General features: G+C 44.2%; 1 protein-coding gene across 2 annotated transcripts in view; it reads right to left on the reverse strand.

The window, feature by feature from the left end:
- SETD7 (SET domain containing 7, histone lysine methyltransferase) overlaps positions 1-2,665 on the reverse strand; it is a 52,640-nt gene extending 49,975 nt beyond the window's left edge. The window contains exon 1 of one of the 2 annotated variants that reach the window (XM_036929683.2): positions 2,483-2,662. In XM_036929683.2, the coding sequence (XP_036785578.2) occupies positions 2,483-2,522 (40 nt within the window). In that variant the 5' untranslated portion in view covers positions 2,523-2,662. Of the gene's footprint in view, positions 1-2,482 lie in introns of both variants that reach the window. The other variant, XM_057502628.1, reaches the window with a different exon arrangement.
- Positions 2,666-27,311: the final 24,646 nt, after the last annotated feature.

The raw sequence follows: 27,311 nt of genomic DNA on the forward strand, positions 1-27,311 counted from the left end.
CTCAAATTAGTTTTTGACTTTTCTATGCCTCAGTTCTCCCTCCTCTATGAAATTAGGGTATTAGTACCCACCTCATAAAACTGAATGAATAATATGTGTGATATTTTTAGTACACAGCCTGCACACAATAACAACTAAAGAGTTACAGCAATGAGTGTAACAGCTAAGACAATGAGACCACTGAGAACAGGTTAGTTTTCTTGGTATTTCCACATCAAGATATTCAGACAAGCCTTATATCAGTCCCCCATGCATGTATTAGATGGTAAGTAAAGACTATTACAGATGACACTAAAAAGGCCAAGAATGGCTAGAGAAAAACCCACTGGGGCAGTTTACTGTGTGTGCACATGCATGCTCTAGAGAGTGCGCAAGTTTGAGCCTTAGATGTTTCTAAGGCCTTCGAAAGATTCTGTTACTCTAATTGTTTACTGTTAGGTACAACTCAGTGACCACTTGTCCCAGATTTCCCCAAACATTCAAAGTTTAGGCTAGTTGTCCCAGCCTAAGTATTAACACTGACCCCTCTCATTCTCAAATATATTCTGATTTTGGACAATAAAGTATATGGTCATCTTATATAACAGAACTACTCTTGTATATATAAAGAACTTTCTTGATTTCTATCCACTGGGAAGTCTCAAAAACATCCACCACATTTCTAAAGCTGCTTGTTCACATTCTGCAACGAGCTTAGGGACCATGGACAACTGGGCCTTATGTTTCTAAACAGCTTCAAAGCGGGAGGTAGTTTAACTCAGGGGGCACTGCTGGTGATCAAGTGTTTGCATTAAATTTTTACAAGTAAAAGTTTAAGAAGTCTCATTTGAAGAGTGAGAGCAAGCCCTAACAAATTAAGGAAAGCAATTTTCACTTATTTTTCATAACAGGAAGGCAAAAGAAGTCAACAATTGAAACTGGATGCAGACTTCCAATGGAGGGACTCCATCAGCGTTTTGGGCCCCAGTAAGCCCCAACATTGGCTTTACTTATTAGGTAGGTAAACAGTTCTGGGAGTTCACAACACTGTGAAATTAAATCAACAGCCCCAACAAACACTCTTTGAAGCTGGATGGAGAAGTAAGTTTTAACAGTCATATTAGGATGGATACCTTTTAGAGAATTCAGAAATATTACTATACTTAATCTCACCCTGAGGCCTCGGAAACATTGCAAAAGGAGTCAGTTATATTTTATGAAAACATAAAAATTTGTTTCTCCTCCCAAGGTAGCTATAACTACATATCCTTGTGCATTTGTACAGCTTCCCACTTTGTTTTCCTTTACGATCTATGAGAACTTGTTTATACAAATTAGATAGGGACCAGATTCAACCAAAAACTAAAAATTATTTACTTAGACACTGGTTTAAAATATTCTGGAAAAATACCACACAACACTGCAAAACATCACGACGTACTGTCTGGGGAAGGATCAAATAAATAAACACACTAAAGAGTATTTTCCAGGATTCGCTGTTACAAAATCATAACATCATAACATCTCATGATACAAACAACTAGATTGTATAACATCCCCACCTCGCTTTTTAGAACTAGCAAAAAAAAAAAAAAAAAAAAAAAGAGGTGGAGAAACTCGGCAAAACAAAGTGGCAAGAAAAGTCGGGGGAGGGGCGCTGGAAGAGAAGGGGCGGAGAAACACGACACCAAGGCGGTGATATCACCCACAGCCAACTGCATGGAATTCAGAAAGTTAAGTGTCACCCAGCAATTTCGGCTGGGCTTGCGGCGCGCCTGCACAGTGTGGCGGCGGCACCCGCGCTGGGAAGCAGGAAGGGGGAGGGGCGGCTCCACTGAGTTCGCTCGGGGGCAGCGGAAGGGAAGGCTACCGCCTCCAGGTCGGCGTTCGTTCGAGTCCCGGGTCGGGATCGTAGTCTGCCGTTGCTCTGCAATGATTCCATCCTTTCAGAGGAGCGACCGCTTACGGCCCCGGCTGCCACGTGCCTGGTCCGGCCCTGTGCGCTGCGCCGGGGGACGGACCCGGACACGGCCGCGGTCACGGCGGGTCGCAGCGGCGAGCGGAAGGTTAGGGCTGACCGCCCGAGAGGGGCTCCGGGGGGGCCTAGGCGGGGGGCTGCTCCGTGGAGACCACCAGTCTCAGGGGCTGTCCTCTGGCGCACCACATCCTCCATCCCTGAAAGGGGGAAGGCCACAGTGCGGGGCACGTTTTGCAACTCCGAGGGCGGACGCAGGCGGTGGCCGGGCGCGATGGAGCGGCTGTGCCCTCCCGGGGCCCCGGCCCGGCGGCGCCCGGTTTCTGGCCTGCGTCCGGCCGCGCAGTGCGCGCTCCCGGCGGCATGGCCGTGGCTGTCCGGCCTCTGCCCGGGCCGGTTAGAGGGGCCACCCGCGCAGGGGACAGCGGCGGCCGCGGGGCCGGGCGCCGTGCCGAAGGCAGCCCGCCACTCCTTCCGCGTTCCGAGCCCTCGGCGCCTCCTCCCGCAGCCCCAGAGAAATGCCTGTACCTTCCACCGCCTCCTCCACCATCTCGTCGTCGCTATCCATGGCGGCTGGGGACCCTGCCCAGCTCCGGGCCTCGAGGCTGCCTCCCGTCCTTCCTGGTGCTCCCGGCGGCTGAGCGAGCGACGGGGCTGAACCCAGCGAGTTTGGAGGAGGAGGAGGAAGAGGAGGGGCAGTCGGGGCTGGCTCGCACTGCCTCCCCCTAGAGCCCTTTCGATTCCTTGGCCTTAGGCTGGCGGCAGTCGTCCCCCACTCCCTTTGCCCACTTGCCCGAGGCTCCGGGGTGCCGCTGTGGCCGCGCCGCCGCTGCAACTTTCTCCTGTATCACCCCCTCTTTGTTATCGAGCAGATGATCCGCTGACATCACCCAGCGCCGGGGCTCTCCCTCTCTCGCTGATTGACAGTTCCCTGTCCCTTCCCAAAGTAAGGCTCCTTAAAACGAAAGGCTCTCGGGGTACGCGCTGACTCTGCGCTCCAGACGGCCAGTCCCCGGGCCCTTCAGGGTTTATCTTTGCTTCTGCGCGGCTTGGTGTGCTGCGAGTGCTCCACGCCGTCCTGCAGCCGCGGGCTTCTCGCCGGCGCTTGGGACCGCCGGGCGCCCGCCCTCGGGGGGCTCACAACTTCCGACCTTCAAGTGTGTCAGGGGCAACCTGGTAGTCCTCCTCGCAGTGCCCGCCAGCCCACCCTCGGGGCCGCCTCCAAAGAGCGGAGAGGATAAGGCAGCGTTTTGACGCTCCAGCGCTTCAACTTCCTTTCGCCCTCGCCCCCACTTCACCCCGTTTGCCACCCGGAGCTGCACGAGTGCGGCACGCAGGGGAGCGCAGGTGTCCCCCCGTCTCCGCATCACATCCGCGAGCAGGTTTCCCAGACTCAAGGGGGTGACGTCCAGCCCCGATCCACTGGACTGCGGCTGCCACCCCCGGGTGTCCCGTCCCCACTCTCCTCGGGATCGTCGGGCGTCTTGAGTGATTCAGAAATTCAGGAAATCCAAATGGCAGCGCCTCTTTATCAGGCAGGAAACTAGCCGCACGGAAGGCCCTGCAGGTTCCTCCTCGCGGTGGTGGTAATGAAGAAGGAGCCGCCGAACGGAGCTAACGAGGAAGGACCCCCCGTCTGGCGCTACTCCTTCTCTCTCCTCCCGCCCTGTACGTGTGGTATCCCCAGCTGTCTCCCTGTTTCTCCAAGTGCCAACCACTCCACAGATTCAGCTCTTCCCGTGGAGAAAATCATGGGGACCCCGGTTCCGGCCCAGACACTTAGTATCATAATGGCGTTGCTTCTTACAGGTGGCGATAAAAGGGGGCTGTAAATAGCTGGTTAAATGGATGCAAATGTACACAATGTACCGTAGAATTACCGGGTGCCGCACTGGGCATCTGCCAAGAACAGCTACTGCCACGGGAAGAGGGACCAGGAGGGAGCAAAGAAAGTTGTTCCATTTTGTTTCTGAACGAATGAGACTGGGGATTTCAAAGTACTTTCAGTATCCGGGAGACCACGCCTTGCTTTTGGCTCTGTGCTTAAAAACCAGGTATTGTTATAGAATATTGTGTTTCTTCTTAAATTCAGTTTTTCCTTTGTGAGAAAGAGAACAATGTTAGAGACGCTTATTCCATACGGGGGTGGGGGATGGGCAGGATCTTCAAACCCCTGTGCCTGTTTTAGAAATAGAGGGAAGGGCTCTGGAGGGAGTTAGGAAACTTGGGTCCTAGTGCTGCTCATCTGCAGAGGGCCCAGGCTGGCCACCCCTGCCAGGCCAGATTCCTCTCCCCAGAGGTAAGAGACTTAGGCTACACTGGTATAAGCTCCCTCAGCTTCAGTTAGACTACTCTGACGTCCCCAGCTCAGGCTGTATACCACTCAGGTCCTCCAGCTTAGACTAGACCACCCGAAGGTCCCAGCTTAGGCTAGATCTCTCTGATGTCCTCCAGCCCAGCCTACACCTCTCAGAAGTCTTCTGGCTTAAGTTTAATCCACTTGAAGTCCTCCAGTAGAGATAACTGGGCTCCGAAGCCGCACAGAGTAGGCGTTCCTGCAGTGGAAGATGAAAGAACCACTTCAGGTTACATCCTTTTAAAACATGAACCACAGGAACAGGATTTTATTTCTGATTAAAAAAAAAAAAAGCCATCATATAGTGAGCTTGGTTACTCACTGATTTTGAGTCATATGGCATTTTTTATTTCCCCCTTTTTAAAGCATATCATCTCCTTCCTTACATATTAATTACAATGATGCACAGAAGCACACCACATACTACCTTCTTCCCCAGCTTCCAGTTTATTTTCAGGTGCAAAAAGATGCTGAACGCCAACGGAAGCAAAGAGGCAGGGGGAGGGTAGATTGGAAGAAATCTCTCCTCAAAATATGCAGGTGGAAACATAGAGATGCAAGTTCACAGCGGGTGGGTATGTGGGGGTGGGGGAGGGAATCATGTCCCCAGGGTTCTGCCCCTGTCTCTAGGCTGAGGAGGATGTCCATCTGTCTCCTCCGTGCTGTGAAGTTTTCCTAGCTTGTTCCTAATACCCCATCTATCAAGTGCGCACTTCCCACCTGCTACCCTGACAACACTTGGAACTCTGACCCCAGCCCCCATCGCTGAAGCAGGCCACGTCTGGACCTGTAAGGGTGGGGGCAGAAGCTACCAGGGTCTTCCTGCCAGAAAGTACAATGACAGGAGGGAAAGCTCCCTGAGAGCCTTCATCAGGTTTGCACAGGAGGCCAGCAGCAGCCAGGACAGTCCTTCCCTCTTCCCCCACCCATGCCTTCCTGCTGGCTCCGGGCCCAAAGTTTAGGGAAAATGTTTTTATAATTCCTTGAAGGTACATTTGCATTTTTACAAATCATTCTGTATATGTTTTCAGTATCCTTCTCTAGCCTGGCTGATTCTTCTTCAGAACCCCAGGACCCCACATAGTGCCTGGTACAAAATGATGGGTAAGCATTGTCAGGGATGACTTTGCTGAGAGGAAAGTTGTTTTATATAAACAGTGCTGTGTCTTTCTCACAGACTGGATCCTCTTCCTGTGTTTTGGCAAAGTGCTTTGTTTTAGCCCAAGTCTGAAGAGTGTTTTTGAGTTGTTCTAGTTTCCCATATCTACAGGCCCCAAATCTGCTTGCATGGCATTCTTTCCCAGTTTTCTTCATTGAAAGCTCATTCCACAAACCCTCTTTCCATTTGCTTCCCGCCATTCCCCTCTATCATACTCTGTCCCCACCAATGTGGTCATGGCTAGGAAATCTGTAAAGCTCTGCATTACAATGTGTAGCAGCAGCATGACTGGGCTCCTAACTCAGAAGATCCCAGAGCGCAAACAGGCCTTCCCAGGGAGCAACGGGACTGCACAGGACACCCAGCCCAGACCTGGCGTGGGACTTGCCATGCTCACTCCAAGGAGCAGCTTTTCCAAGCTGCCCAGGCTTGCTTCCTTTGCATACAGGGACATTTTCCTCTCTTTACACTCAATGCTGGGAAGCCTAAGTCCCTCTTCTGGTGCAGCAAAATACAGAGTTAGTTTATTCCTTTTACTACTCATGTCTTTCCCCACAGAAGATTGGTGCTTACTTAGAGACTGATGCTTTTGCAATAAATATATCTTTATAGGCATCTTGAACTGTATACACCTTCTTACATTTAGGGGAAACAATTCTGTCAGTTTACCACTATGCATGCTAAGCCAATTGTGAGAATCCTAGTGGATCTAGAACTCATGCAGAATTCACTAGTGCTGCCTGTCACTGACTCCTTATCCTGCCCTGCTGGTAGGGCTGGAGGGCCCAGGAGATAGATTTTCTGGGTTTCCATGATCCTGAGAAGCAGGAGCCTCTGTGGATGTCCTGGTGGACCTATGGCTCTGCTGTGACCATCTGCTATGATTGCCAGCAGGGGAACAAGGGTGGAATGGGTGAAGGGACTCTTCTAGTCTCATTTTGGTACTCCTCATTCCTTAAGTTTTTTTCCCCACCAAGTTTGCCAATTCGATTGAATTTTCACCCCATTTGTTTCAGTTCCTTAGGAACTAGCCATGTAACTGGACAATTAAGCTCTCTGGACCTTAGTTTTCTCATCTGCAAGCAAGGAAGTTGGGCTACACACATTCTAAGGTCAAATCTTCTCTGTCCACCTTCCCTGGGAAAAAGCTAAATGGAGCATGAAGAGCCCAAGGGGTCTGCACAGAAGAAACGAAAGGGGAAGAAGCTCTGGTAACTCTGACTGAATATCCGAGTCCCAAGTCATCTCAACTTAAGGGCACTGGGATCTGGGGGCCAGGAAGGGGCCTTATTTTCCTTTGGGAAGACAGGCGTGGGCCTCAGGAGAAGCAAGGTCCTTGTATTCTGAATCACTGAGTCACTAATCAAGTGGCTAACTGTGTTAGCGACATCTGCAGAAGCGGGAGGGAGAGGCAGGGAGAGGAGCAGCAGGAAGGAGAAGGAAGTGGGGGAGGAGACGTGGATGAAAGGGAAGCATTTACAGCATGTGGAGCATGGTGAAGAGCAACTCTAAACGTCAAGGGCACCAAATGAAGGTCTGGGAGCCCAGGAAGGGAGGGAGCAAATTCATTCTGCTGGAAATAGACATGACTGCAGCAGTGAAAAGGACTCATGGATTCAGGGTGACCTGATTTGATTATGGCAAAAGGAAGTACAGGAGAGGGCAGAATAACCTGGCCTGAGGAAGTGAATTAAATAATAGAGAAGACATCATAGTTGCCATGGCATTAAAACACCTCGCAGCACATTAAGCTTCCTTTTTTCTCTTTTGCTTGATTCCTGTTCTTGCAACCTGTTAATGGCATTGTAGTACATCCAGTAAACTAAATTCAGATGCTCTGGGGCATGGGGAAGGAAGAATGCAGCCCAGGCCTTGTCTGGGTCCACTCTGGGCAAGTATTCTTCCTCTGTTGTGTGCCTGGTTCTTTTGGTCGTTGCATTATGGAATATGAAAACCCCTGTCAGGCTTGGGTCTGGTGAAGCTGCTGAGTGACGTAATTTGAAATAAGAGAGAGAGAGAGAGAGAGAGAGAGAGAGAAATTGGAAATAATTTTCAGAGGCAACTGCTTTAGAAATTACTTCACAAAAAGCAGTAGGATGCAAAAATTTGAAAAAAATACAACGACCATCAAAACAGAATGTGTTTTCTTAAGTATTTTATCTTACTGCTTTAAAAAATTATTTTCTTGGGCATTAATTAAGGTGATTGCATCCTGTAGTCAATCATATGCAAAAGCTAACATTGCAGAGGGTGGCTACTTTGTGTACTCTTTGGCCTTACTTTACACAGAATGAATGGAAGAGTATTTCCAGCTGACTTATTTATCACAAATATCACAACATTCATCAAGGCTCAGACCCTGACCTTCCTTAAGTGGACTCACATTAACCAGCCCCCAGACACTGATGTACATACCTGAATTATGACCAAAAAACTGGAATACTCATCCTATCATGGCAAGCATAGTCTCCCTTTGTAGACAAGTATAACTGAGAAGACAGATTCCATACAGATGTTTGCTTAGTTAACCTGGAGTTAGAATAAATGAAATTAGTTGTGTGGTCCCTAAGAGAAGTACTCCTGACACAATGTCCTGAAAGCGTGAGGTGCCTCCCAGCCCCACCCATCCCTCTGTAGATAACCCTGCCAGTTTCTTAGGCTTTGGGCTTCTTTTGTTGCATGCTTGTGTCTCTTCAAACCCCACATAGCATCCTATACAGCCAACTAGGCAGATTTGCACGTAATCACATTCTGTTTCTACCTTCCTGCTATTACAGTCAAGCCATGTTGATATGAATTTGGGGTATCTCCAAATTCTTCAGTCACTGTCTTGGTTCACTACTGCTGAATTCTAGTCAAATCTGTTGTGGGTGCAGATTTTGCTAGTTTAACTTTCTGAGAGTGAAGTGGTTCCCAAGTTCTTGGAGAAGCACCTCATTTTTTCTTCATGGGCTGTCAACAGTGGCCTGACCTTCCTTAGCCTACTGTGTACTTTGGGTAAAGTGACCAAGTTGTTAAGACCCAGATGTCCTGGGCTGTGGTAGAGCTGCCCATGTTTTTCTGGGTACCAAGCTCAGGGATATTTTTCTTCTGTGAGGGAATAGAGAGGCTGGCCTTGTGCTATGATGAGCTGTGAAATTTCACCTTGAGGTGCAGGTGCCATCTACTATAACATGCCTGGAGAGCAAAGTGTCCTCCTCGTTGCCCCAAAAGGGCTCTGATTTTTAAACTCAATACCTAGAAATGAAAATATTCACATGGCCCTATTAACTCAAGCCACAAACAATCAGCATTGATCAGTGTTTCTGGGATACCTGGCATTGAAATTACTCCCTCAATCCATAGGTTGGCCACACCCAGAGAAGCTTGGTACTAAGCCATCCCTTCTCTGCATGTACTGTGCTAGGGATCTGCCTTGCAGTCTTCCTGAATGCACAGTGTCCTTTTAGGTCATTTAAGGTCCTATTGATCTTCCTTGCTGAGTCTGTAGATCAATTCCCAGGAAAAGATGCTGTGGCCAACATTTTGGAATATCTTTCTGCCAAATTTAAAAAGCCCAGCTCAAATGTTCCCATACTCAAGATAGAGGACCATAAAGAAGCAACCCTGTGGGCAGGCCCTGGCTCCTTGGAGAACAATGTTAATGGAGCAGCCCTGCTGTGGGGGCAGGTCCTCTGCAAGCCTCAGGCATCTCTTCCCTACCTGGCATCTGGACATTCCTCAACCCTGGGCTGAGCATGGGTTTCCCATCAGAGTAAGCAGCCTAGTTATTGCTCAACTGTGAGGGTGGGGCACCTCTCCCATATTACCTGTACTCCTCTCTGCACTGCCTCCCCCTCGATTCTTTACCCATTCAGGTGTGGCCAAAGGTGGTGATTTGAAGCAGGCTAAGATCATTCTTAGTTGTATGAGATACAAGAGAGGGGCAAGTCAATTTTCTTTTGCCTCCCACCAATCCTGTATAAGATTTGGGTATTTTGCAATTAACTTTCCTATTTCAAAATAGTTGTATTGAAAATTTATACAGTGGATTTATATTATTTATAAGCTCATTTTCATCCAGAGGTCTATTTCTCTTGTTGTCATTTTTTTCTAGTATTTGGAGAGCTTTATCCTGAATAGAAAATAATTTGGTATCTATGATTTTATTCGTATCTGATTGTAATCCCCTAGACCATAGTGGTTTAGACATGCCCAGGAACTTGCAACTAAAACATGGCTGAATGGGGCTCAAATCAAGGCCCACTGGGCCTTCAACCATACCACACATCTCATACAGAGTAATGTGAACTTTTAGAGGGTGGGCATGGGAGGACAGGAGAGAAATGAGAAGAGAATGACATTTAGAGACTATCTACTGTATCCCAGAAGCTTCGTCCTGTGATTTCATTTAATCCTGGAAATGACCTTACAGAGTATTACCTCCATTTATAGATGAGGAAACCTGAACCTCTGAGTTTAAATAACTTGATCACTTGCCTGAGGTCACATAACTAGTGGTAGTGGGCCTGGAGCCATAGCTGCCCAAACCATGAAGAAGCACATACAGAGGCAAGGGAAATAACAAGACCATGGTGGAGAAGCAATTCTAAAAGATGTCTGAGTAAAGGAAAGTTCTGAGGAAGCTCTATGTCAAATTTCATGGTGCCACACAAGGTGGACTTGTGAAGGACAAAACCACAAGAGCATATACATAGCTGGCCTCAGATGGCAGAGAGCTTTGAATTTATCTCTGGAGTACACTCATATGGAGGTGTCCCAAGTGATCCCCCTTATTTGAGATGATGTACTACTTGGGCCCAAGTTGTTCAGTTTGCTTTTCTGGCTATGATGGCTGAGGTGGAGGGCAGAAATTTCTGTTGGTATCCAGCAGAATGCTGGCTGTACAGGTGTCTGGGGGACATGTGCAGGCAGATCACCAGGACGTGTTCTCTGCCAGTGAGGGACCCATCCAAACAGGCCCAGCAGAGCAGGTGGCTGGATATGGCCATCATGAGAGCCATTTACATCTGACAGATGACTTTTGAGCTGTGGGCATAGAAGAGGACAGAGAAATACTCCTTGGAGAACTTCATTAAATTTTTTAAGAAATCTGATCTTAAGCTACAATTCTTTAGCCACCAGTTACTTTGTTACTTGTAGAAGAAAAACACTCATTGTAGAGATGTTAGAAAGATAAAATATCAGAAAGAAGAAAGTAAAACTCAATTGAAACCCTAACAAGCAGCAGTAATCTCTCTAAAGAATGTGGTATATGTCCTTTCAGACACTTCAAAATATATAAGGGTAGGCAAAATGGTCTTATAGGCTATATAATATTCTGTAATTTTTCAATTAACTCCATTCTTAATTAATAATTTATATTAGTTAACTACCCAATAGTATATTGTTTCTATGTATTACAGTTCAACATTTTTTTCCTACTGTCATTCAAGATGGATTTGTAGACAGTATTCTTAGAACTAGTAATAAAAATGTAAGAAATCTGTATTCTAGGAATTATGTATAGAAAGCAGTCATAGGCTTTAGAGGACAGTAGATAATATATTTGCAAAGCACAATATTTGGAAAAATACACCAAAATGTTAAGGCAGGGTAATGTGATCTCAAGTGATTTAATTTTTTCTGTTTGCTCACTTAAAAAAGTTTTCTTATAATGACTATTATTAACTTGTACCATCATGAAGGGAGATTATTTTTTAGAAAGCCCTTCCAGCTAGAGGCAAGTTTCTTTACTTTTCTAGGCTTTATTTCCTTTATGTGTAATATGGATATTCTCATAATTACCACTCCATAGAGTGGTTGTGAGCATTAATCAATATCATGCAGGTAACACACTTTAAGGAGTTCCAGACACATGGTAAGTGCACAGTACCTGATGGCCACCGCCGTCCTGACTGTCGTTATATTGATTAATGCTTCTGCTTCTACTCTTGCCCTCTCATGGAGTAGGAGAGTGGCCTTTCAAGTCAGATCACACAAGCCATTACCCTGCTTAAAGCCTTCCAGTGTTGTCCTTGCACTTAGGAGCAGATGCAGACAGCTTCTCCCGGCTATAAGGCCCTCAGAATCTGGTCCCATGCCACCTCTGCAAGCAACGCTCACATCCCCTTCCTTCCTTCTCAGATGCTGCACTCCAGCCACACTGACCCTTTTGTTCCTGGAATAAAGTAGAACTCTGTCCTACATCAGGGCATTTGCACACACTGCTCCCTTGACTTGGAATTCTCTTGCCTATATCTTCTTATAGCTGGGATTCTGTCTTAGTAGAAAACTCCCATCTCAGGGAGGCCTCCTTCGGCCATCCAACCAAAAGGAGCTCCCCAGCCACACGTCTGCTTAATACTTCCCCTGGGTTAATTTTCATCCCAGCATTTGTCCCTACTTTACATGTTTTGTGTATTTGTTTTATTCTGTTACCTAGTGTCAGTCTCTCCATAGACCTAGTTTGTTTTGTCTGTTTTCGCTGGAATACCTAGAACAGGGCCTGGCACATGGACAGAGGTGTTCAGTAGACAGTTGCTGAAGGATTTAATTAATTAAGTAGATTATCTTTGTCAAGTGAATGAACACTTTAATCACTTCCTATCACCTTCTCCTCAGAGGGCTGCTGTTTTCCTGAAGAGGAAAAGGCAATCATAGCACTTTATTTCTACACTTGCCTTCCCAGTTAAAAAGAGGATGATTAAAAAAAAAATCAAAACAGTCTGTTTCTCAGAATACCCCCACATGTGGCCACATTCATAGTTTTCCATTCTAGACTGAGACATATTTTAAAATACAGGCTGCCCTGATTTCAAAAGAGAATACTGGTAGCCTTTAACTCTTGATACAGGCAGGAGGCCGGACAGGCAGTCCCAGCTCTACAAAGAGGTCATGCTCCCAATGTTTCTTTGTGTATGTTGTTTGTTTCCAACACAGAAAGCATTTTCACTGGAAACAATGTTCCCAGACTAGTCCACAAAAAGCCTATTTAACCCACAATGCTCGGTAGAAAAAAATATGTTGAAATTCCAGGAAACAAAGCAGGGAAAATGAATGAGAAGTACAATTTAAATGTGTATCTTGAATGCTAGTTAGTGCTTGAGGAAAAGCAGCTGCCATCAGAGGGAGATGAGGAAGGAGGGCCAGGGGTGTGGCAGAATCTGAGAGCAGGGTAGAAGCTGTCATGGCCTGCCTCGAATTCGCACCTGCTGGGCTGAGGCTGCAGAAAAAGTCATGCCGCTCATGACTGATTGGGCAGGTCTGCGCCTGTCTGAAGGCACATTCCTGCAGTTCTACATGCAGCAGAGAGGGGTTGGGGGCGGTGCTGATGTCAACACCTCCACACATTGAATTCTAGAGGCTAGAATCAACATGGGGGAGAGAATTCCTCTGCAAACCTAGGTCCAAGCACATCATAACTAATTGGTGGCTCAAAAGCTTTCTCAGGGATTTCCTGCTTATCTAAGTATAAACATGAAAATACAACTTAAAAAAATAATAGGTTCAGTTTTGGTTTCATCCCTGAAAATAATCATTTCATCACTGAAATTACCACTAGATAGTTTCAGGCATTTACACCCACATATCTGGTCTTTGTGGCATTATTTTGAAGCCAAAGCTTTTATTGCCTCCAAGTCAGGCCTCACAGAGCAGAGAGGTCTCCTTATATAGGAGCTCCTCTAAAATTTCTTGTTATTTTAATAAGAAACTGTTCTCTGTACCCTGAAACAATTTCAATCAGCCCTAATTTGGGGAGCTTGAACAGAGGGTCTCCTCAGAGAATTGGTAAAGAAGGAGGCAAAGAGATTTAACAGATGGTTTATTATTATTTCTTGAAGGAGGACCTCACAATTGTTAAGTGTTATATATACCATTGTAAATGAACTCTTAAAGATCACTTAAAAGCAATAGGGGTAAATAGTTATACTTGTAGCCATGATGAATCTGAATTAAGTGGACAAATACAAAATGAGATAGCACTTCCAATGACAGTGTCTGGTACAGAATTTAAAGTGCTTTAGGCAGGAGAAGAATGTGCTCTGGAAAACTGTGTTAGATGATCCCAAAAGGCCCCAGAGATGTTGAAGATGTTTGTGAAGAGTCTGAATAATATTGGGTCATATAATGTGAGATTGGATTGCAATGTTTCTGAATTAAGATATTTTGTATATAATGTGAGATTTAAATATATGCTCAACCAAATTAATATATTAAATATTATAGATATTTGACTCTTTCATCTGTAGCCCTAATGGTTCATATATCAACTGGGCTAATTCAGGGGAGGGAAAAAATCTCATTGGAAACATAAGGATCACAATATATGAGTCATCTCTTTATAACTAGGCAAATGCGGAACGCAGACTGTACGTGTTTGCCCCCACGGAAGCAGAGCATACTGGGCTACAAGTGTGAAAGTTAGATGACCCAGGCTTTGGGTTATCATAGCCATGTCCTCTGAGCAAGTCATTTCTCTCTCTGAAATAGCTTAGTTTCATTGCCTGTCAAATGGGAACAGTCACACTTCTTACATCATTGTTTTCATCACTTGTATAGGTATTAAGTGAGATCATGCATGGACAATGGAGAAACAGATGGTGGCCTTTATTTTTGTTATTGTTATTATTTAAAAATCTATGTTGATAATTGCATCCAAAATCGATTTGTGGTAACAAAGTACCACAAACTGAGTGGCTTAAAACAACAGAAGTGTATCATTTCATAGTACTAGAGGCTAGCAGCTGGAAGTTAAGGTGAGAGTAGGGCCCACGCTCCCTCTGAAACACGCAGGGGAACCTTCCTTGTCTCTCCCTAGCTTCTGGCATTTGCCAGCCGTCTCTTAGTTTCCTTGGCTTGGAGAGGCATCACTCCAGTCACATGGCATGTTCTCCATGTGTGTCTTCACATGATCTCTCATGATGCCTGTCCCTGTGTCTAAATTTCCCCTTTTTATAAGGTTTCAGTTATATTGAATTAGGGCTCACACTAGTAGCCTCATTTTAAATTGATTACTTCTGCAAAGATCCTGTTTCCAAATGAGGTTGTCTTCTGAGGTACTTGGATTCAGGCTCCAACATATCTTTTCATGGCAGAGGGGAGGACACAATTTACCCCATAATGGTAATACAAGTTCTTTCTTTCAAAAATTCTCTAAGATAAGAATTAGTGTCTGGCATTTTGCTATCTAAAACCTCTTCCCCACAAGATGTTATCATCACAGAGATTTTGCTCAGCAAGAATGTTCAAATATAAAAACATAAACTCTTAAGTTGGTTCTGTTTGTCAATAAACTTGGAAGCAAGGAATTTGCTTTGTTTAGACAGGGAGACATTCTTTCTAGTAGGATCTGTGAAGAACATGTTACGGATCATCTCTGTTTCCAGTAAACTCCAAACTACCTTCCATGTAGATAGGCAAGAGCCAAACCCCATTTTTTCTTGGTTGATAGCCAAGCCCCTCCCTGCTTGATTTAAATGGTCATCAAAGCCCATCCTCTGGGTCTTTGGTTTGCAATAGAGACCAATATTCCTTTTACCTCATGTTTGGAGTGCACTTGGTGATACCAGCAACCTTGGGGGTGCTGTCAGCTGCTCTTAGTGGAATAGGGGAAAATGTTATAAGTTCTTTGAGTTTGGAAGATATGATAGATATCATCTACTTAAATGGTTCCCAAGTCTGGCTATGGGCAGGGGTCTCCCAGGGAACTTTTAAAAATATGTCAATTCCTAGGCTTCATCTGAGAGAGACTCAATCAGGGTTACAGAGTAGAGTAGAACTTTCAAAAGGTCCTCAGGTGATGTGGTTATGGCCCACCTGGCACCAGCATTTGGAAGTCACTGACAGATGGGGAGCTGCAGCCCACAGAGGCTGACTGACTCCGCATGGCTGCTCAGTAGTTAAATACTTGACTGATTCCAAGTTAAGGCTGGTTCCACTGCTCCAGCATCTTTCTCTGTCAGTGCCAGGGCATTCATACGGGTGTTATGTGCAAGAGGAGCACAAAGAATGTCCCACTGCTTGGGTCAGTTACAGAGAGCCTTTCAAGGGCACAGTAGCTAGAGGTGTTTGTGATTTCTTCAACATGTAAAATAGCTTTGCAATGGTTGGAGAGGCTTGGTGTGTCCCTTCTAAGGGTTCTGTCTTTTATGTTCTTTGTTCTGGCTTCATATTTTTACTATAGCAAATCATGCAGTCACATGCTAAAATATAAACTTGTTTTTTTCCCCATTTTTTAAAAAAGGAAAAGATAGTTATAAAGAGCCATCAACTCCTTTTGATCAGAAACTACCCATGAAAGGTAGAGAGATTGAAGGGAGTGGGGAGTGGGAGAGGAAAGGTGCAGGAAGTCAGCTTCCATACAGGTGAGAATGTGGGATGCAGAAGAGGAGGAAGAGGCCGCTTCTATAGCATTGCCCAGCCCCTGACATTAAGATACTGTCTGGCCATCAGTGCAGCTTGGAATGAGTCTGCTGTCTCAGAGTCCAGCTGAATGTGAAAATGTACGAGTTACAGATATAGATGTTGAAGTCAGGCTGACCCAGGTTCAGATCCAAGCTCTATCACCAAAAAGCTGGTACTAATGTCTCTGAGCCTCAGTTTCCCCATCTGTAACATGGGGGTAGTAACACCTCATAGGGTAGTGGAAACATTTGAAGGGCCTGATACCTGGTAGACAGTGTACAAATGGTGGTGGTATTATCATGAAAAATTATGTTTTGAGGACATGCCAGGACATTTTTCTGTTATTTGCTTGAGGCCTTCTGCACATATCCTTACAAGGGAGAAGAGTGGGCCTTGCACTCCACTTGAGAAGAGTAAGTGGTATGATTGGATGTGGTCTCAGTTTGCTATCAGAAGAAGGAGGCATTCTCTCTGGCTATCTAGCCCCTCTTTTGGTCTACTGTCAGTGGGTTTGAAATAGCAACCCTTTACTTTGCACAAATGACATCAATGCAGGAAAAGCATTATGTTTGGGAGGGCAGATCAAGTGTGAGGTAGAAAAGTGTAGTTGGCTCTGGAGAGGACCTGGTGCCAGGCCCCAGAGGGTAAGGTATGCAGTTGATGAGACAACCTCTGCAAAGGAAGTAGACAAGGAACACAGCAAAGACAGAACAGTCTTGTACATTTTAGAATTCTGTTCAGACCCGCCCTGCTGGGTAGCTTAGGGACCAAGGGCAGGCTACCCCTAGATGTGCCATTGTGACATGCACATTATTTTGGACTGAAAATCATCAAGGCCCAAAAGACTCTGACAGTCCTCCATGCCCCGAACTGCATAGGAAGAATTTAGATGGAGGAAGTGCCCCAGGAGGAGAGCTATCACCATAGATACTATATTATAATATAAACTAAGTGTGGTAGACAGGGAGGGATGTGACAGTCTGTTGATTTTCTCACTGTGACACATAATTTCTGTGTGGCCCATCATGTAATTTTTTTTACCAAACATTTACTTTTTTCAAATTCTTGTGAATTACTTCCTTTTTGGTTTGAAGTCTCACACCCCCTACTTCCTTCTTCTTAGTTCAGGATGAAATATTATGCCTCATTCTCCCTGTTTTTGGAACCCATGTCTATGGCTTGCCTGCATGTATGTACTTAAACTTTGTTTATTCCTCCTGTTAATATGTCTCACATCAATTTGATTCTTAGGCCAGCTAGAAGAAACTTGAAGGGCAAAGGAAATTTCTTTCTTCCCAACAGTGGACTTAATTTTAAGCCTTAAATTATTTCCCTAATTTTGACTGGTCCACATGAGCAGGATGCTCCTCTAGCCAAGTCCCAGCCTTGTCATCTCTAAGGACTAGGGTCTCCCTCATACATTGATTAGCACAAATGAGTGATAGATGGAGAACAGCTCTGAAAGTCTTGATTGTATGCCTGGAGGGCACATTTGCTCTCCCCTGGAGCTCCGGGAAGGGCTGCTGTAACCCTGTAAAGGACTCAAACAGGTCTGTGGGAGCGAAACTACATTGACCCTATTTTCAAAAGGTTACCTTTTGCTCTCTGTGACTGGCTCATTGAATTCAGTTGTATTAACACAGGGGCAAATGCTGCCTTGTGCGTGAGTATGCTCTTTATTCTTCACAATGCCCAGATGTTACTTATATTGCAAATCTCTTTGCTTCTTAAAGTTTCTAAGTCCTTCGATATACTGATTATCAATCACTTAACATATTAACAATGAAGTTTCTAGGCAAAGCATAGATCCAGGTCATTTCTTCTCTCTGAGACTTGGTATGCTACGGAAAGGAAGGTTGTCTGAGTAACAGCTAAGGATCCTCATTCCGACAAAATCCTGTATCTCAAAAAGCACTGGCCCCAAGCAGTCCACAGCGGGGAGAATTCAGGGAAATGTTGTTAGCCATAAGAAATGGGAAAGTAGGATAAAATGTGTGTCAAGCCCTCTCTCAAAGAGAAAGAATTAATCCATTCATTCTTCTTTTTCATTTCATTCAACAAACATGTATTGAGCACCCAGGATGCATAAAGATGTAAAGAGAAGGTATGGTTCCAAGGGCCTTCTAATGAAAGGAAATGGGGGTAGACCACAGACTCTTGGAAGGGCTTGTGTTGGGGGAGAGATCGTGCAGAAAGTGACAGGAGTACAGCCTGTGTCCTTTGATTTACAAAATCCTGCATTTTTTAGGCGTGTACCCCTATTTTGGGCTCACACCACTTATTTTGGTTAGCCTTGGGGTAACAGGATCAGGAAAAAGCACCTCCCACCTCTCCCCACCACTCCTAAAGTCAGAGGGGAGGCTGAGGACTGCGCTGTCCTGGTGCCCTGGCGGTGGTGTCCGTGCAGCCGCTCAGCGTAGATGCGTGCTGAGGGAGCCCTGCTTGATCCCTGCCTGAGTTTGGGAGGAGGTGGGACTGGGCCAGCTCTGCCTGCGGCTCTTTTCTTTTAAAGCCTCTTTTCTGGATCATGTAATCAATCCACCTACCTGTCTGTGATAAAGGAAGGAGGGGTTATTATCTCTCATATTTCACACAGAAAAATATTAAAAATTAAAAGCTTAAGTAATGTTCTCAAGGTTGTACGGGTGAATTAGTAACAGTGAAAGGATTCCAGTTTCTGGTCTTTCCTGCTTGTAGCCTCCGTGTTAGATCTTGCTGTCTCTTTAAATCCCACATTTAATTAGAACTAGGGGCTGTAGCTATGAGATAGTCCCATCTTAACTTTCCTCATGAAAAAACAAAACAAAATAAAACACCGTGGAGCAACGCTTGCTTTGCTAATCTGTCACTGCAACACCACTTTATGACCTTACTGAGCAAAGCCTAAAAGAGAGTCGGAATTTCCCCTCAGCACGTATGACTATCCTTGGTCTTTCAGCAATTGCTATTCCGCGGCAGCTTTTATGGAGCCTGGAGAGCTCTGAGGATGGGCCAAAACTCCAGCTGCTGGTGAGCAAGTGCTCACTATTTATAGTGAGAGGGGGGCTGCAAAGGAATGGAATTTTTCCCTCCTGAGCGGTTTTGATGCGACCAGCAGGAGTAGGCTCTGATAGAAGCCAATTCTAGTGCATGAACGAAATCTATTACAATACTTCTCAAACTTGGGCAGGTATTTGAATCGCTGAGTGGTTTGTTGAAATACAATTTGCTGGTTCCCGCAACCAGAGTGTCTGCGTCAGTAGGTGGGCTGGGAGGACACACACTCAAGAGTGTGCATTTCTAACAAGTTCTCTGCTATGCTGATGGTTGGAGAACCACTGCTCTGTTGTAATGGGTGGAATATACAGGCAAGAGTCATCTTTTATGGCAGCAGATTGAAACAAAGGGATGCACTGATATGTACCAAAAATCTGGTGATTTTACTGTGCTTGTCAAATCAATTTCCAAAGCAAGTGTTATTTTTTAAATAAAGAAAACTGCATAAAATCAAAAGAGGATTCAAAAGAAATATGTATGTGTACTATTAGAAATAATTTTTTATCTTGGTGATATAATGACTTATAAGAAATGTGTATCTGGTCATTCCCATATTTCCCAGGTATATGTGGTCTTCATCCACAGGTCCAGGAAAAGCTTGAGAGCCATTAAAAGTGAAAGGGGTGTGTTGTTATGTTAATGACAGATTTTTTGATCCCACCCAAGGGCTGGGGAGAGGTTGAATCAGCCAATGGCCAGTGACTTAGTCAATCATGACAATGCAAAGAAGCCCTCACAAAATCCTGAGAGAAGAGCATTTTGCTCTTTTTTGTATCCCACTTGTCTGTTGGATAGAGCTTCCATGTTTGGGGAACCAGAATGCTTTTCCATGCCACCAAGCCAGGCCCCAAGCTCCATGAGGATAGAAGTTCCTTTGTTTGGGACCCTGCCCTATGTAAGCATAAGTGTTTTCCTGAGTTCTGTGAGCCACTATAGCAAATTAATCAAATGTAATGGGGAGGTAGTGGGAACCTCTGATCTGTAGCTGGTAGGTCTGAAGCATGGTGAACAGTCTGGGACTTGCAACTGGTATCTGGGATGGGGGATGGGGGACAGTTTTGTAGGATAGAGCCCTTAATCTGGGGAATCTGGTGCTGTCTTTGGACAGATGGTGTCAGAATTGAGTTAAATTTTTGGACACTCCAGTGGTGTTCGAGAATTGCTTGGTGTCATGAGTGAGAAGACCCTCTCCCCACCAACACACACTGGAATTGGGTTAGCAGCTCTAGAGGAGTCTCTCTTTTTTGTCCATGAAAAAAATACAATTATTCTGATCATCTTATCATATCATAATATTTGGAGTCAAGGCTGGCAGATTTGACCACTCCAAGCAGAGCCATGGCTGTGGCTGATGAGGCCGTCAATCTTTGACTGAGGGCCAGGGAAACTCAAGTGGGCAAGCACTGAGAGACCATGGATAATCTGCTGAGCAGACCAATACCTTGGCTCTGCCCTTTCAATTTCTTGCATGAGATTGTCCTGTTTAGGTTTTCTGCTTCTTTTTGAATGAATTTTGGTATTTTCCATTTTTCTCATGAATTACCCATTACACTCAGCTTTTCAAAATATTAGTACGTAGTTACACAAATAATTCTACAAGAATTATAGTTTCCTATGTACAAATACGGAATCATTATATTACACCTGAAACTAATTTTATATATCAATTATACCTCAATAAAATAAATAAATGTTTTTTAGAAAGAATTATAACTTTCTATAAATGTGTGCTAATCTATTTTCTAATTCCTAACTTTATTTGTATTTTTCCCTGTTTTTCTTGATTAGGCTACCTTCATGGAATGTTCGTGTGGTTGCTGTTTTCTTTTTTTCAGTGATCCAGCTCTAGATTTCTTTACCAAAATTAAGACCCACAAAAGAGTCTGAGATTTTATCCTATTTGCAAACTAATAGGTCACTCTGCTGGCAGAATGCACAAGCCTCCGGGGTGGAGAGAGAATATCAGCATTTGCGCTACTCACCAGGAGGACCCCTGCTCATAAGAGTGGGTTGGGTTAAGGGAGAGGAATCAGAATCCTGATCTCAGGGAACCTGAATCGTTTAAAATGGACTGTAAGAATGCCTGCCTGTGGTTTCAGGTAGAGACATCCTCTCTGTCTTCCAAAGCTGCTTGCTACATAAACATTCTTGAAAAGATAGTCTAAAACAAAAGCAGCCTCTGGGTCTGCTCCTGAGATGTGCAGGAGTGCAAGAAACGTGGAGTATGGACTGCCAACAGTCAATGCCACTGGTTTTGTTTTCTGCTTTATTATATTCTGCTTTCATTTTTAATTCCTTCCTCTACTTTCCTTAGATTTTAAAAAGTCTTTTCTTTCTTGTTGAATAAGCACTTCCTTCACATTCATCCTTTTTAAACTAAAAAGGTTTTGAGATTACAACTTTTTCTCTGAACAAATCTTTGACTACATTTCAAAGATTTTAATAAGTAGTGTTTTCCTGATCATTATTAGCTAAATTATTTAGCTTCTGCTCCTTATTTACGGAAGTCGAAGGCTTTGAACCAAATTAATCATCTTTGGGTCTCCTTGCTTTCTTGCTTTACTTAGGAAACTATTGTCTTTTCTTTATTATTGTAGCTCTGTTTTTTATGTTTTTAAAAAGGAATTATAGTTTCCTATGTATGTGTGCTAAGCTATTTTCTAATTCCTAATTTTATTTGTATTTTTCCCATAGCTATAAAGCCCTTTTTAACAGGATCTCTGTGACTTGTGTGCTAAGCAATTTTAAACTGTACTTCATGACAACTTAAAAGGAAATGAACTTGTAAGGAGGCTCAAGTCCTGCTCTGCCACCTCTTACTGGTAACCAAATAAACCACCCACTCTGAGTCTTACTTTTAACCACAAATGTAGGATTGAATCACATTATCTCTAATATCTTTTTTGATTTGCAACCCTAAGAAATTTGGAATTGTTTCAATTAAACTGGTTCAATGATTTCTAGGCTGACTTGTTAGTTGAGGCAGTATGGCCAAGAAGAAAGACCCTTGGCCTTGGAAGCTGGAAAAGCTGAGTTTGGCCCTTGCCACGGGCAAGCAAATGCCTCAGTTTACTCACATATTTTCTTGCATGACATCCTCAGAGAAAATCTATGGCCCTGGAGGTTCATTTCCTCCCCCTCTGTAGCAAGAAGCCAGCTCAGCTGGGTAGTTCGATGGGGGAGGAAGAGGCTGTCAGAGGCTGAGCCCTGGAGCCTCCCACTCTAACAAGGCTGTTTCACAGCTCAGGAAGCTCCGTTACTACAGAGTCATCCAGATTTCCTGCGCTGCTTTCCTCAAATGTGTGTAGAGCACTAAAGTGCAGAGTCCGTCTTCTGAGATCTTTCCATGGTGTGTCTGCCCTCCAGCGCCGAGTTCCACACAACCCTCTGGGGAACTATGGGACCTCAGAGTTTCATGAACACTCCTTATGTGCTTGTAAGTTTTTGCTCAATAAATCCCATTTTTAATTCACACCATGTGTGCTGTTAATATATGTGTACTCCTGTCCTTTTTTTGCACCCCCCACACAATTTGAGGAGTGTCATGCTGAGTGCTTTACAACACCCTTGATAGGTGTATTTTCCCCATTTTATAAAAAGGGGAAACTCTGTGCTCAGAGAAATTAAGCCATTTGTCCAATATCAGATTGCTAGAAGAGGCAATGCTTGAGTTTGGATCCAGACTGTTTGGCTTTAGGGCCCAAACTTTTAACTCTAAGAGGGCACCTTTCACATCCTAGACATCATAAATGATTCCCTGCAGATGGCCTTAAATGATCTTATGCAAAAAAGATCATTCTAGTATGATAATTTTTAAATAGACAAAGATAGAGTGTAAGGCACCCCTTTTCTAATTTGTCTAAAAGCACCTTTTGGGCAGGCAGCAGCCCTGATGACTATGACTGCATCACAGGAGGCAGTTAGTGTGTGGTGACAGAAATGAGTTTTTGTTTTGAAGGAAATGTTTAAGGCATGTTCAGCACTCATGAGAATGTGAAGTCTCTGAGGGAAGAAAGGAGGGAGGGCAGGCCAGACGTGGTGATTCTGCGGGCCCAGTGCATTGACCTCCAAGGGCCTGGGGCCAGAGCACCCAGCACAAGCCAGCTCTGAACTCTTCCCTGCTGCCTGGTTGACAGTTCTTTCCCAGATCTCCTAGGAAAATGATTGGGACCTAGGGTGTCTGTGAAAGTTCCACATTGTCACTTGAAGGAAATAATTTGTTGTCCTATTGTTGATATGGAAGTCAGTGACCAGGAATATCTGTTTTGTGAAGGAAGTGGGGGGTGAGGGGGAAATCTTCATTTTTAAGAGATTAACTTTACAATGTTTGATGAGCTAAAAATGACCCTTTGGCTCCACAGTGCTTCAGACCCATGTGGGACTACAGATGTCCCTTACCTTCCCAACTGCATTTTGTTACAAAATGCCCTTTAATTCTTTTCCATAAGGTTCCAATGTCCTACTTCCACATGCTATTTTCAGTTTTTGTGAGCAAAATACTCTTCTGAGATCTGCTAGCACTCATATATATATTAACGCATTCCCTTCTTTTCTCCAGGGCTCAGCAAATGAGAGATTGTCTGTGTCCAGGCAAAGCCCAGCCTTCTAGATTCTCCCTTGACTCAACTTGCATCTGGCTTAAACAGATTATTATCTCAGGACAGCCAGCTATTCTCAAAGTGCCCCCAAAGGACTTGTGACAGCAAATATGTGTATGCACTTTGAACACCTAGATATGCATATGTATGCATCCATGGCTGAGTGGTGTGCCTAAACAGTGAGGGGAATGTTCACAAAGAGCTTGTGAAGTAAAGCACAAGACTTTGCTGTCACACTATAAATTCATACACCCAAATGCAGATGCACAAGAGAGTCACACAGAAACACACGCACATATCCATAAATAAATATGTTACCTTGAGAGTACAGATGGATACATGGGAGCCTTTCTATAAGAGGCATACAAAAGCCCTCATAGACTCTTGATTTAAAAGGATGCCAAGAACAAGGAGGAAGGTATAATGGCACACGCTCAATGAGGAAACTGCCTTGAGAATAGGTCCACAGTCTGCCAAAAGCAAAAAATGAGAGCCCTCTCAAATATCAAAGGGCACTGGGATTTCACATTAGTATAGTTGACAGCTTGGAATCTAGGAAAAGAAATAATTCCAAGTTGCTGTGATTCCTCAGAACTAACAAGAGAGGGGAGGAACTTTGATCTACATGTGTCTGGTAGAAAAGTGATTTCATTTAAGTTGTATGAATGATTTGAATGAGCATCCTTTAAATGTGTGTAGTTTCCAATTTATTGATTCCAAATTCCGATATATTAGCCTTCTGATGATTAATTTGTTTCCCTGAGAGCTCTCTACTGCTCAACTCAACAGAATTTTAGTAATGCTGAAGATAGTTCCCCTTGGAATTTTTTTTGGTGCTTCTAGGGAAATATTAAATCAGATATACTTCCCACTGGAAAAATAGTGTGTAATGTGGTATATAAATTAGTCTCCTGATGGTTTGGTTAATGCGAATTCATTCAGTAGAACTGGAGCTAAGAAAACTGACTTCCTTATCTTTAACATCAGCCAAGATAGTACTTCAGGGAATTCACCCTAACTCCTCAGAAATAGTCTCATAGCTTTCACTCATTCATTCACTCACTCACTCACTCATTCAACAAATATTCATTTAGCATGTAATATGTGCCAAGCCACCTTTTAGGTGGTAGGGATACATTAGTGAACAAAATACACAAAACTCTTGTGAAGCTTATATTCTAATGGAGATAGAACCTTGGAATCTTTTCATGGAGCTTCATAGAGGGTGTAGTTACTCATTTGTGTTATCATTTGATTGTCAGTTTTTTCCTCTTCTGTAAGGTCCATGAGGACAGGACAGGGTCAGCTTTGCTGACTATCGTACATCTAACACCCACACAGTGCTGGCATACAGAAGGCACTCAAAGTGTTTGATGAGTGAGTAAATTATTAAATTCTCCAAGCTTCATAACTGGACTCTGGGCCTCAAGCAACTAATCCTAAACCCTTTAACAAGTATGCCTGCTTAGAAATTACTAATGGGCATTGGTCTTTTAGTACATGATCTCTTTGATACAGTCATAGAAAAGTAAAGCAGTGTGATCAGGACACTGAGTTCAGCTTTCCTGAGCTGCCCTCAGCATCTTCATGGTGCATAAGCTGAACTGAGAGTTGGTGGTCTCACCACAGGGCCCCTCTGTAAGCACTGGTTGAGTGGCCTTGCAGCAGGGCTTGGGGAAGACCTCATAGCGAGATGGAGAAAGTGGTGAGAAGTCCAGGATACTGCAGCAAGAACTGAGATGAGGCCATGTTGGTAAGTGAGGAGCCCCCCCACCCAAACCCTGCACTGTCCCTGCATTGCCTGCCCTGGAGTTGCTGAACCAGCTGCTGTCATGTTCTGCATTTGAGGCTCCTAGCACCAGGAGGAAGAGGAAGCCCATCTTGACACCAGCAGTTTGCAGTCAGCAGACACCCAGACACAAGCACCAAACCAGGGCCACACCCTCCACCCAGCACCATGGGGACAGTAAAAAAATGTGCTAGTTTAGCACTTCAGAAAGATGCCAAACAAGTCTCTGAACTGGCTGGTTATCCTGCCATGGTGCAGGTGAAAACATTTGTCAACCAATGACAGTAAAGAAAGAACCCTGGAGCACAGCTACACTGGGACAATCCAGGGGGAAAGTACCAGATTTTGTTACTTGGATCATACCAAGCTAGAGAACCCTTCCTCTTCCCCTCTTGGGGAGGCAAATGTAGGTCTCACCCATTTCCTTGTCTTATTATATTCAACATTCTTCTTCTGTTGGAAAACTGATTAGACTCTCTGTTCTAGGATAAGCCCAGGACACAAAGATCTCTCCTTTCACACAACCAGGAGCTGTTTTAGGAGAGAAGCAAGGGGAGGGAAAGGCTACCTGAAAGACAGAGGTTTTAAAAGCTTTTGTAATTAACTTTACTGACTACCCCTATTTACATACAATAAAATCACAGATTTAAGTACATAGTTTGAATGTTGACAAAGGTACTCATGTAACCACCTCCCCAATGAACAAAAGTCCATCCCCACAAAAGTGTAGTCAGTCCTGAAGGAGTGAGCATTTTTATCCAAAAAGATTGAATCCTAAAATGAGTGACATAATCATATCAAAACAAACTTAAATATGGTAGGGCATGTTAATTTTCCTCCAATACTTTCATAGCTTCAGAGCTAAGGAAAAAGATCAAATTAATTACAGGCAAAAGTAGCTACATTTTTCTGTATATCTCAGTTCTAGTGGGAATGAACTTTGTGTCCTTGCTGTATTTGAGAAGTTGAAGGAGTTGATGTTGGAAATTAAGAGAATTAGAAATAGACTGGAACTGGGAGAAAGAGAATATTTAGATAAAGAGATAGAAACAAAAAAAAGACAGTGCAACCATATCCATAACAGCCTTGTTCACAGTAGCTGTGAACAAAAATAAGTAGAAGAAACTTGAGTCCATTGGTGGATAAATGGATAAACCAAATGTGGTGTATACACACACACACACACACACACACACACACACACACACACACGATGGAATATTATTCAGCCTTAAAAAGGAAATTGTGACACATGCTGCGACATGGATGAACCTTGAAGCTATTATGTTAAGTGAATAAGCCAGTCACAAAAAGAAAAACACTGAATGATTGATTCAACTTATATGAGGAGCCCAGAGTGTTCTGTTTCATAGAGACAGAAAGTAGAATGGTGGTTGCCTAGGGGAAGGGGAATGGGGAATTGTTTCATGGGCATAGAGTTTTGCAAAATAAGAAGAATTCTGGAGAAGGATGGTAGTGATGGTTGCACAACAGTGTGGATGTACTTAATGCCACTGAACAGTACACTTAGAAATGGCTAAGATATACTATGCTGGGATTAAAGATTGTAGCATGAGAGGTGAGATGGAAACCTCTTCCTAAAACCACATGTAATATGAAAATGTAATCAATACAGGTAATCCTGAAAGAGCAACAGGAGAGAAGGCTGCACCAGACTGCATACACCTGGAGAAAAGAGCAGGCCTCATGGAACAGGGTAATGTACCAAAGCTGTGACCCAGCAGGGCCTGAGCCATTCCCCCACCACAGCTCACTGGTGGGAGGAAGAGAAAGAGAGTGGGAAGGGAGTGGAGGCATGGGACTGCTGGACACCTAGCTCTGAAGATCTGCTCTGGGAGTACAAACCTACATTGCATGGTGCTCTGGTGATTTAGTGGAGTTGGAAAGCTAAGACAGGAGGAATACCTGGAGAGATGGAGATTCCAGCTGCTTGTGGAAAACAGGGATTCATATCTGGCCTATCTGGGTGGGAAGCCTGAGAGACTTCCAAAAAGCAAGAGGGCTGCTAAAGG

The sequence above is a fragment of the Manis pentadactyla genome, chromosome 5 (genome assembly GCF_030020395.1).
Source record: "Manis pentadactyla isolate mManPen7 chromosome 5, mManPen7.hap1, whole genome shotgun sequence".
NCBI classification, from domain to species: domain Eukaryota; kingdom Metazoa; phylum Chordata; class Mammalia; order Pholidota; family Manidae; genus Manis; species Manis pentadactyla.